We start from the raw sequence: 11,506 nt of genomic DNA on the forward strand, positions 1-11,506 counted from the left end.
GACCAGGACCACCGGAAACCTGCACAGGTGACCTTAGAGCCACGCCAATGACGCGTCAACCAGGCAGCAAAAACAGGAAAACCCCATCTGTCACCGAGTGGTTGCACTCGTTTAGCCTCACCACACCCACACCCCACTTTTAGGTTCAAAATTGATTTTTGAACCGTAACTCTTAGATGTTTGTGTTAAATAAATATAGCGTTGGAAATTATATAATGGCCTCACAGAGGTATCTTGTTTATTTAAATTGGTTACTGCCACGCTAAGATTTTCCTATAAGTATTCTATTAAGCGCCGTGTTCTTATTTAAGCGTCAGTTTAGATCAGTTTCAATTAGAAAGAATTAGGCTTGCATTGTGTGTGTGTGTGTGTGTGCTTTTAATCCATTATTAAAAACACCATTCTAAAGGTGAAAGTATTGGACAGAAACTGCAACAAGCCTATAATGTTCCATTCAAAAGAAAGAGCTGGATTACAGAAATGTATGCAAGGAAGGAAAACATGCCCATCACTTGACCAAACTCCTTTGTGTTCCCTCATTGACCTTCCTGAGTCCCTCTCTGAGATTACAGCATGTGTGTGACATGAAGCAGGGACTATAATCACTGCAAGGCTGGACTTGCACGGTTGGTAAGTCTGCACAGATAAAAACACTGCTATTGCAGGATGAGATAATTCTCCCTTCCGGGAAGAAGAATCCATGGAGATGGTCATTTTGTGTGTGTTCAGATGATTACAGCCACAAAGACAAAGATGTCTGTCAGATAAAAACAGGGAATAAACTGCAGAGCCTGCAAGAGTAGTTTTCAAGGCCAAGTTGAGGCTTTCTATATTATAGTATATGTTGTCTAGCACTGTGAAACCCTAAAAGAGCCATTGTTGTGCTTTAGCAGAACTTCCAGGTAAACAAAAACCCCAAAACTGGTAAAATGGCTTTAAAACAGGCAAAGAAAATGAAAAGAGGTCAATACAAAATAGACTGAAGCCAGATTAAAACACTTAGAAAATCCATCGTTTATGCTTACTCATTAAAAACTCTCTCTCGTATACATAAATGTACACACATATACACAGTATGTAGTTTTGGGTTAAATATGCAACACATGGGATAACCGACTCCATTTTTGGATGATCTCGGCATCTGTACAATAATATTTATTCTGTTGTATGTCTTCATGGTTCTTATGAAAATGTTACACTTACTGCTCTTTTTACATATTGCTGCTCTTCATCCTTGTAAGCTTTAAAAAATATGTAACGCTGTAAATTGGGACTAAAAAGGAATGTCTTATCTCTTCTCGTTTTTATATTTCCATATGTAATTCTGTTACTCTCATTTTACCAACACAGACCATGTCTTATTATAAAGTTCAACGTAAAGCAGTGTCACTGGAAACATTTTTTAAGTGTTTGTTTAATAACCCATACAACTGCAATCTCTGATGGTCACGTGGTAATTGCTCGGGATTTACGGACATTGGCAAATGCAGAAGTTAAAAGAGGATGAGAATTATTTTCGACTTAAGCAATTTATGATGAAAAAATTGAATTCTTAGAAACATGTTCTGTCTTTCGGTTTGCTGGGGAGCCGCTACGTGCGTTGCACGACTCTCTTGGTGTGATGAGAAGCAGCCCGGGGCCCCTGAATGAGGGCATTCTTCACGGTGACCAATAACTATCCTTCTTTCCGCGGTCTAAATGAGACGCGTCACCCGGGTACACCCACTGCGCACCCCAGACAACCATGCACGCAGCAACCGGGTTTACTTTGGAAGAAGACACGGAGAGACCGCAGCAGAGTTCTGCAGCCGAGTGCAAAGACACTGAAGGAGCGAAGCGCGGCGGAGTTTCCCTCCACACAGGGAGCAACTTTGGGTAAGAGAGAGCTAAAGTGTCTGTGGAACAAGTTCATTTGACCTGGATTGGAATTTAAGCATTGTCTCGTTCACATTTGGACTCAACTGGCTGCAAAGGAGAGCTTTACCTATACTGTACCTTTACGTTGTTTATTAGTTACTATTAATTACGTTTCGTAATTACGTTTAATTACGCATATTTTGGTTTTGTTTTATTTTTTCACCAGCAAGTTTCTCTGATTATAGCAAGATATGTATAAATGTAGTAACTTGTATTTCAAAATAAACATAAACATATAAATAGACAAGGTTTTTAGTTATTAAATCAAGCCCATCACTTAATTTTCTGTAATTACTTGCTTGAATTGATGCTTAGTAACAGGTAACATGAGTGTTTGCAGACAGGAAAGTCTTTATAAAACTCACACCTTCAATGTCAGGCTCACAGTGAAATTGTGTTTAAATTACTGTTGTGGTTCTAAATTCCACGGATCTAAAAGCAACCCAGATGTTTGTTGGGGTAGAGGCTTTGGTAAAGATGAATGTTGTGTAACAATGTGGTATCTGCCAGCTCTGGAACACTTGAGAACAAACAACATGAATCATACTTCAATGGCTCTCTCCGTAAGACATGTCTCTCTCCACATGTTGATCCAGTGTGGACTCCGTGTTCCAGGCTTAGTCAGTACACGCCCAGCTTTCAGCACAGGAACTGAATGGGCATAAAAGGATCGGGGGGATCCTTCTCGGAGACAGATTGACATACCAACAAAGCACAAGGTGAGCAAGGTGGCGGCTCAGGTTGATTATTGCATTTATGGTGGCTTCCTCAAGCCGCTCTCCTCACACACTAGTTTAGACATGCTTGTTTTTCACGTTTCCCACCTGATCATTTGTTACATCTGTGCAGCCATGGCCGACTCCGCAGAGGATTATGGAAACTACACCTATGAGTACGACCTGGAGTACGGTGACCTGGAAGAGCTCAGAGTGGAACACAGGCAGAAGGAAGCTATACACATCCTCTCAGTGGTCATCTACATTGTTTCGTTTGTGCTCGGACTGGTCGGAAATGGGACCGTCATCTGGGTGACGGCATTTAAAAGCAAGAAGACCATCAACAGTGTCTGGCTGCTCAATTTAGCCATAGCAGATTTTGTGTTTTTGCTGTTTCTACCTTTGCACATCGATTACATCCTGCGCGACTTCCACTGGGAGTTTGGCGTGGCCATGTGTAAGATAAACTCCTTTGTGTCTGTGCTGAATATGTACGCCAGTGTGCTCTTTCTGACGGTCCTCAGCATAGACAGGTATGTCTCTTTAGTTCATCTGGGCTGGTCTCACAGGTACCGCACCAGGGGAAGAGCATGGATAGCGTGCGGTTGCATATGGTCGGTAGCAGCAGCTATTAGCTGCCCAGCACTTATTTTTCGTGACACCATGCGCTTGAGCGACAGAGTGATCTGCTTCACCAACTTTCTCACACAGGATGGACACATAGCCGCCATGAGACACATTATCATTGTGGTGCTTCGCACTGTTGTGGGCTTCCTTTTGCCGTTCACGGCCATATGTGTGACTGGCATACTGCTGACCATCAAGGTGAAACAATCCAGAGGCTTAGTCCGCATGTCTAGCTTCTCCAGAATGGTCTCTGCTGTTATTCTGGCCTTCTTTCTATGCTGGGCACCTTTCCATGTTTTTGGCTTGATGGAGTTATCCATACACTCGTCATTGTACCTGCACAACACTCTGAAGGCTGGCTTTCCTCTGGCTACCAGCTTGGGCTTCTTTAATAGCTGCATCAACCCACTGCTGTATATTCTTCTGGGTAAAAAGGTCCGTCATATCCTGAAACGTGCATGTCTGGATCTGACAAAAAGCTCACTAAGAGAACTCAGCCAGTCTGTCTCTGCCACTGATGTAGAGTCGGTGGCGGAAGTTTACCAGGCAAGTCTATCAGAGGAGAATTTGGAGTCAATGGCATAAGGATTATCAGTTAGTTACAAAAACAAGACAAGAATTTTTATCATAGCTATTGTCCCCCTAGCTGCAGTGTTAAAAGTACAGCAAGCAGAATTTACCTGGAATCAACAACATCTGGACTGAAAATAGGTCCCAATACTCATGGATGCAAGAATGGAAAAATACAACAGAACAACACTGACAACAGAGGGAGTTGAGGACTGATAGTTGATCACAAATTTTACTTTTATGCTGTCCCCCCGAATGTAAAAATGCAGAATAGATAATTTTCTACAATCATTTACACTGTAATGTACGGTATGCATCAACCTTTCTTTCAGTGAACATTCAAAGTTTGATAATGCCATGTTTTAAATTTTATACATTCTATATTTTAGCAGAATACATTACTCATGCATTTTCATGATTATTTTACTCATGAGGAAAGTAATTTACCTCAAATGCATCTTGCATTTTTACTTTTACTTAAAGTTTATACATTTTCATAGTGCGAACCTTTAAATATTTTGTAGCTTTTCACAGTAGCTGAAAGCTGTATAAGTGTATGATGTTAATATATTTTACATTAAATATTAACACTTTTCCTCCAAAGGCCTCATGTGGTTTGAAATTCAGTGACTACTATTAGGTGAATTTAGTGACTACTTTATATTACAATGTTTTAACAGCTGCTCGTTCAGAAATAGGACTCAAACAACAATGTAAGCAGCTTCTTCAGGTAAACAGACTCATTTCCTGTGTCTTGTTTACAAATCCAACCATATCCTGTTAGGAGCAGCCCTTCAAACATGGGTCGGTGTCTGCCCTCGGGATTACCGGGGATGGTTGGGAAACATAGTTGAGAAACAAGTTCCTAAATTCTGTTTCAACCAGAGCGTCTTGTCCTGAATGTGGTCCATAAAAAGATGCGGTCCAGAATAAAGCGGAACAAAGCAGAAGCCTGCGCCGTTAGACGTGTCGGTGTTTTAGGAAATGCTCCCGCGGTTTGGATTACGGTAACCCCGCCGGGTTACTTAATCCGTGACGCAGCACAAAAACAAGTGCGCAATCTGCGGGACTCATCGAGCACGGATGCTGTAAAGGTATGTGTTTATGGCTTAATGTCACGAATGTAAGCGCAACACAGCAGGTGTGGAAGCATCAGCCCCCTTTCCAGTGAATAATCCTCTGAAAGAGGCTCTCCGAATGTTATTTTGGGGGGGTCGTGTTAGCTTGTTTGTAGCAGGGAAGCTATCGCTGTGTGCTGGATTTAATACTGCACATCGACATTGGTGGTCGACTATTAAATTATTGACAGCATAACGACGGAGTGTATCAGCATAAATACCAAAGCTTAATGAATAATAAAAACAACAACTTTTGGATCCAATGGATGTTAATGTCGGCACACTCTGACTGGTTCAACGTAATGGCGAATGGTCGTTTTTCTCAGTTGTCATTTGTCTTATATTTACGAATATGCGCTTTTATTTGTGCGTATAAATCACAATACTACTATACTTTACACGGTTTTCCATTACGAAACAACCGTGAAACCTGCATGTAAATAAGTGTTCCGTGTTTATATATGCTCATATATGCTACTTGGAGGCTTTCGATGGTCCTGTTTTACGAATCAAATGCCTCGTCAGTGGTGTAAGTGTGTCAAGCAGCAATTAAAAGCAGAACTAAACCCATGATGTTGCTTCTCCCCCAGCATGTTACGTCTCCCTGTCGTGAGCCGGAGCCTCTTTCCTGCAGCCCTGGGCAGAGGAGGCGCTGCTGCCGCTAACAATGGTAACTAACGATGAGCTACCCCCGAATCTGCCTCATGGAAGCTGCTTTGCATGGAAGCATTTTGTGATTTTATTTACTTTTTCCCTGTTCCTAAAGTTCGCACTACAGCAACAGCAGCTGCCAGTAACCTCCTGGAGGTGTTTGTGGATAGCGTCCCTGTCATGGTGGAGCCGGGCACCACTGTGTTGCAGGTGATGGTACATTTATGCATGTAGCACTGATCTAAAACTTAAGTGTCAATATCACATTTATCTGTGTCTCGATTTTGTCTCAGGCATGCGAGAAGGTAGGAATACAGATTCCTCGCTTCTGCTACCACGAACGCCTCTCAGTTGCAGGGAACTGCCGCATGTGTCTGGTAGAGATTGAGAAGGTTCCAAAGGTATATGCTAAACCAGACACAGACTGAGTTTATGTTGTTTTGAGATTTATTCTAAATCAGCAAACATCAAACAGGCAGCGATACATTTTTATTCTTTCTGTAGCCAGTTGCTGCTTGTGCGATGCCAGTGATGAAGGGCTGGAACATTTTAACCAACTCTCCCAAAACAAGGACAGCCAGGTAGGTCTATATGTTTTCCTAGGCCTGGAGACATCTGATAAAGTGGCATAGAGTGGGTAGTCAGAGACCGTTTTTGTTCTATGACAGGGAGGGTGTGATGGAATTTTTATTGGCTAACCACCCTTTGGATTGTCCAATTTGTGATCAGGGAGGAGAATGTGACCTACAGGTAAAACCACCTGTTCATATTTGATCTTGGTGTACTATAGTATGTGTCCAACAGGCATTGTGCGGGTATGTCTTCTTGTTTAAAGGACCAGTCCATGCAGTTTGGCAGCGACAGGAGCCGCTTTACAGAGGGCAAAAGAGCTGTGGAAGATAAAAACATCGGTCCTCTCATCAAGACCATAATGACTCGTTGTATTCAGTGCACTCGTTGCGTGCGGTGGGTTTGAAGCCATATCCATAGTAAGTTTAGTCTATATAGCTTTTAGATTGTACAATAATAATGATGTTGTTGTTTTTTTTCCATAGCTTTGCTAGTGAGATTGCAGGTGTGGAGGACCTGGGTACGACAGGCAGAGGCAATGACCTGCAGATTGGGACCTATGTAGAAAAGATGTTCATGTCAGAGCTGTCTGGTAATGTTATTGATATATGCCCAGTGGGGGCTCTGACCTCCAAACCATATGCTTTCACCTCCCGCCCATGGGAGACCAGGTTTGTGAATTATGCTGCATGTGTTCATAAACATTCAGAGGGGAAAAGGCTCTCCAGCTTTAATATGTAGACATTCTCTTTGGTGTTCGGCAGGAAGACCGAAACCATTGATGTCCTTGATGCTGTCGGCAGTAACATCATAGTGAGCACTCGCGGGGGCGAAGTGATGAGAATCCTACCTCGTCTTAATGAGGACATCAATGAGGAATGGATTTCGGACAAGACGAGGTGCTGCTTTTTTTATCTTGAAGCTGGTGACGTTGGCCAGCACATGTAAAACGGGATATTTTTGTGTTGTTTGTGTACATGAGCATTACAGCGTGTGTTGTTTACAACCCTCAGGTTTGCTTATGATGGACTCAAGAGGCAGAGGCTTACTGAACCCATGGTGAAAAACCAGGCAGGGCAGCTGGTTCCAGCCACCTGGGAAGATGCACTCACACGTGTTGCTGGAGCAGTATGTTATTTGTGTTAATGTTATTCCTTCTGGTTCCGCAATGTTACTAGCAGCCATTACTACTACATACTACTACCATTGACTGCCCTCAGCCTTGGCTATAGCATCTGGGTTTATTTGATAGATGCAAGGAGTTGAAGGAAGGGAAATGGCTGCTGTTGTTGGAGGCCTGGTGGATGCAGAGGCTCTGTTGTCCCTGAAAGACTTGCTGAATCGTTTCAACAGTGAAAATCTGTGCACCGAGGAAGTATTCCCTATGGCTGGAGCTGGGTAGGAGCAGGGAGGAGGAAGAACGGAATGCTGCGGGAAGCAGCTGAGCTCATTTTAATAGGTCCCTGCTTTGACTTTGTTGGCTTCTTTAGATCAGACCTGCGTTCAAACTATCTCCTAAACACCAAGATTGCCGGCATTGAAGAAGCCGACCTTCTGCTCTTGGTAGGGACGAATCCTCGCTATGAAGCGCCTTTGTTTAATGCACGAATCAGAAAAAGGTAAAACTGTACTGTAAGCATCTGATTGTTGAACAGGATCGATTTAAATCTGTTTTTTTCTTTTATAATTATTTTCTGGGTATAACCTTTCCAGTTGGCTTCACAACGAGTTGCAAGTGTCTCTTCTCGGGGAGAAAGTGGACCTTAGTTACACATATGATCATCTAGGGGACTCTGCAGAGATTCTGCAGGAAATTGCTTCAGGGGCTCACCCGTTTGCTCAAGTAAGGCGCAGGACTTTGCCAGTAATACATGCTATGGTGAGGTAGTGAGGTTCTGACTTACATCAAGTCTTTATTGAACTGTCATCATGTAGGTCTTAGCTACTGCAAAACATCCAGTGGTGGTGGTTGGGAGCGGTTGCCTCCAGAGAGAAGATGGCGCCGCGATAATGGCTGCCGTGTCAACCATTGCTCAGAATGCACGAGTCAGCAGTCAGGTGGAGGAAAGCTGGAAGGTTCTCAACGTCCTCCACAGGTTAAAATCTGTCAGTTGTGAAGCTTTCAGTTAAAGGACAGTGTCAACGAGGGAGTTTCACTTTCTATGTGCTGTATTTCTGCATTTTCAGGGTAGCCAGTCAGGTGGCTGCTCTTGATCTTGGGTACAAGACAGGAGTGGAGGCTATCAGAAAGAACCCACCCAAACTTCTGTTCCTACTCGGAGCTGACGCGGGCTGCATTACTCGCCAAGACCTCCCTAAGGATAGTTTCATAATTTATCAAGGTCAGCAAATTCACAGCACAGCAGCAGAAGCAGGGCCATTAATTTATCCATGACACATAATAGAAGCAGCACGAGTCCTGAATCAGTTTTACACATGACCAGATGGGCAAAGAAGGAGAAACTGCACAAATGAGGAAAGACATTCTATTGGTGCTTGAGGTTACTGCATATTTTGATGAATTGGACTCATCATTATTTGTTAGCTATAGATCTTTATACGGTTACTGTATCTTCATCAAAAGTTCTACTCAAAATGCTGCTCATCTGTTGTTCTACTTACTGATTGCACTGACTGCATCGTGACATTTATTCTACTCGGCAAATTAACTCCAGGGTGCACACATCATGGTTTTGTTTGGACATTCCCGCCAATTTGAAGACTTTGTGCTATTGTCTTCCAGGTCACCATGGAGATGTCGGAGCACCCATGGCTGATGTCATACTCCCTGGAGCTGCATACACTGAAAAATGTAGCACCTATGTGAACACCGAAGGCCGTGCCCAGCAGACCAAAGTTGCTGTGACTGCACCAGGCATGGCGAGGGAGGACTGGAAGATCATTAGAGCCATCTCTGAGGTAGGCTCCTCTCAATGATCATCTATTTTTCTTTCATGCTATTAGGTCTAAACACTCTGTGTGTGTGTGTGTGTGTATGGTGTGTGTGTGTGTGTGTGTGTGTGTGTGTGTGTGTGTGTGTGTGTGTGTGTGTGTGGTGTGTGTGTGTGTGTGTGTGTGTGTGTGTGTGTGTGTGTGTGTGTGTGTGTGTTTTTCCTGTCTTCGAAGCTTGCTGGTGTGCCTCTGCCATATGACACTATTGATGAAGTGCGTGACAGACTGGCAGAGGTTTCTCCTAATCTGGTGCGCTACGATGATGTTGAAGAAGCCAACTATTTCAAGCAGGCTAATGAACTGTCTAAGGTCTGCCGTTAGCATCATTTAGCATGATTAGCTTAGAAAGTCAAGTACCGTCATTTCCGGACTACAGAGCGCATGTGATTAAAAGCCGCATAATCTAATTTTAGAAAGAAAATCAATTTTGTACTTATACAAGCCGCACCGGATTTTAAGCCGCAGGTATCCCACGTAGTAATATGAAAAATTAGATCGAAAACATTCAGTACCGGTGTTTTTATGTTTTTATTACCGTAAGAGACGAGTCACTGACGAGTGACAAACAGGTAAGAAACAACAGCCACTCTTTTCACTTGTATGTTTATACAGAGACCTTAAATCCAAATTTTATCACGTCAGGATTTTTTAACTTTTCTTTTAATTTAATCCACTTAGCAACATAAACAAATATATTCTACCGGTAAATGCCTTTTTTTTCCTAACGGTGTCTGTAATGCAGCCATCTTGAAATATACGTTTGTATCAGCTACACACAAATTACGTTGTTTATGCTTTTTTACTCAAACAATGAACAATCAAAACCTCCCCGATGGCCCACCTCTAAAATCTTCTTTTCATCGTGGTGGCGATTGCTTTTGCCTTCCATCTGATTTGTACAGCGGAAACACCGCGGCCGCCTGCTCTCTGTGTGTTCACCCAGTCTTCCAGAACGTTTTCAAGCTCGGGCCACCTGCGATGTTTACGTCTAAAAGCTTTTGTCGTCTTTTTGCTTTGGATCAGGTCTTCAGGCGGGCGTCTCCACCTTCTCGCCATTGATTACCGTAATGTATGCCAAGATTACACGCAGCAGCTCGATTTCCTTCTTCAACCGCCAGAGTGATCGCTTTTAACTTAGAAGTCGCATCATATGCTTTTCTTCTAGTATTTTCCACGTTGGTGAGGGTTAGTAAAAATGACCGATTCACAATAGTTGTGATAGTGCGCCACGAAAAAAAACACCGTAGAATAAGCTGCAGTGTTTAAAGTGTAGGAAAAAAGTAGCGGCTTGTAGTCCGGAAATTACGGTAATTCCTTACATCATCTGTGTCAGTGACAGTTCTTCATGATGACAGTGAATTGCTCTTTTCAGGGAGTGAACCAGGCTGTCCTGACTAGTCCTTTAGTCCCCTCACAGCTCACAGTGAAGGACTTCTATATGACTGGTGGGTCACTGTCACACCGACAGTCTAGTCAGTCTATTTCTTACCTCAGAATCTTCCAGGAGACACAGCAGTGTTGTGTCCTTTTATCCCCATTGACCCGCTCTTTACTTCATATCAAAGCAGAGTGGTCAGAAGTGTTTGTTTTACAGTGTCATTGGTAATTATTCATCACAAAGTTTTCTAATTGAGCTCTTAGTAACGTAAATGCAAACTAAAATGCCACCTGTCACCTGTATTATTAAAATGTGTATAGTACTAGTTATTTCCTGTTTGTAAAGAATATATAAATGGATTGATTTGTTTATAACTAAGAAGTTTTCTCATATGGTCATGATATTAAAATTATTATATATCTGTATATTATCATCCTAAATGTTTTCTTTTTATTTGCACTCAAAAAAGTAATAACAACAAAGCGACTGGTTGTAAATAATTCTTCACCTTCTCGGTAGTTTAGTATGTTAAATGTGATATCCTTTCTCAACCTCTCTCCACAGATCCGATAAGCAGAGCCTCCCAGACGATGGCAAAGTGTGTGAAAGCTGTCACAGAAGGAGCTCAAGCTGTGGATGAGCCGGCCATATGTTAGAGCTACTAACTGATCACGGAGCACTTTATAGACTAATGACATACGCACAAATCTATTCAAACATTCTACTAACTTATTTGCACTTGCTTTTCATTACTATATTTCCTTCTCCTCATTATAGTACAGTATAATAGTATTTTAATAGTAAAATCCATGTACACCCTCAGAAATATGTGTAAAGTCCTAATCAAAGGTTTATCCAGTCTCCAGATTCACCTGATACTTTATGCTATTACCTTCACAATTTAGTCAGACCAAAGCTTTACAATCACTGTCTGCCCAAAGTAAATATAATTTCATGTCTGTGTGTAAAATATTCAAGAAGATTAAGATTAAGATTAAGATGGACTT

At 42.3% G+C, this 11,506-nt stretch overlaps 2 protein-coding genes across 5 annotated transcripts; both read left to right on the forward strand.

Moving 5' to 3' along the window:
* Positions 1–47: 47 nt before the first annotated feature.
* Positions 48–4,433, forward strand: cmklr2 (chemerin chemokine-like receptor 2). Of its 4 annotated transcripts, none has more exons than XM_057032683.1 (3): positions 48–1,875; positions 2,428–2,636; positions 2,767–4,433. In XM_057032683.1, the coding sequence occupies exon 3, from the start codon at positions 2,769–2,771 to the stop codon at positions 3,843–3,845; it is 1,077 nt and encodes a 358-aa protein (XP_056888663.1). In that variant the 5' UTR covers positions 48–1,875; positions 2,428–2,636; positions 2,767–2,768; the 3' UTR covers positions 3,846–4,433. The 4 variants fall into 4 exon arrangements, with proteins under 4 accessions (XP_056888663.1, XP_056888665.1, XP_056888657.1 ...); XM_057032685.1 differs by having other exon boundaries at positions 2,486–2,636; XM_057032677.1 differs by having other exon boundaries at positions 2,514–2,636.
* A 335-nt stretch (positions 4,434–4,768) lies between these two features.
* Positions 4,769–11,338, forward strand: LOC130525637 (NADH-ubiquinone oxidoreductase 75 kDa subunit, mitochondrial-like). Its single transcript, XM_057032667.1, has 19 exons — positions 4,769–4,924; positions 5,539–5,618; positions 5,715–5,809; positions 5,893–6,000; positions 6,104–6,180; positions 6,268–6,349; positions 6,435–6,565; positions 6,655–6,840; positions 6,934–7,068; positions 7,183–7,297; positions 7,422–7,567; positions 7,660–7,788; positions 7,883–8,012; positions 8,105–8,265; positions 8,357–8,511; positions 8,913–9,088; positions 9,296–9,430; positions 10,494–10,566; positions 11,064–11,338. The coding sequence occupies exons 2-19, from the start codon at positions 5,540–5,542 to the stop codon at positions 11,153–11,155; spliced, it is 2,205 nt and encodes a 734-aa protein (XP_056888647.1). The 5' UTR covers positions 4,769–4,924; position 5,539; the 3' UTR covers positions 11,156–11,338.
* Positions 11,339–11,506: the final 168 nt, after the last annotated feature.

This window comes from Takifugu flavidus, chromosome 1, assembly GCF_003711565.1.
Source record: "Takifugu flavidus isolate HTHZ2018 chromosome 1, ASM371156v2, whole genome shotgun sequence".
NCBI classification, from domain to species: Eukaryota; Metazoa; Chordata; class Actinopteri; order Tetraodontiformes; family Tetraodontidae; genus Takifugu; species Takifugu flavidus.

Coding starts and splice junctions, on each gene's coding strand:
- cmklr2 (XM_057032683.1), top strand. CDS start 2,769: ATGGCCGACTCCGCAGAGGATTATGGAAACTACACCTATGAGTACGAC.
- LOC130525637 (XM_057032667.1), top strand. CDS start 5,540: ATGTTACGTCTCCCTGTCGTGAGCCGGAGCCTCTTTCCTGCAGCCCTG. Junction 8,013..8,104: donor GGGCTCACCCGTTTGCTCAA/GTAAGGCGCAGG, acceptor GTCATCATGTAG/GTCTTAGCTACTGCAAAACA. Junction 9,431..10,493: donor AGGCTAATGAACTGTCTAAG/GTCTGCCGTTAG, acceptor TGCTCTTTTCAG/GGAGTGAACCAGGCTGTCCT.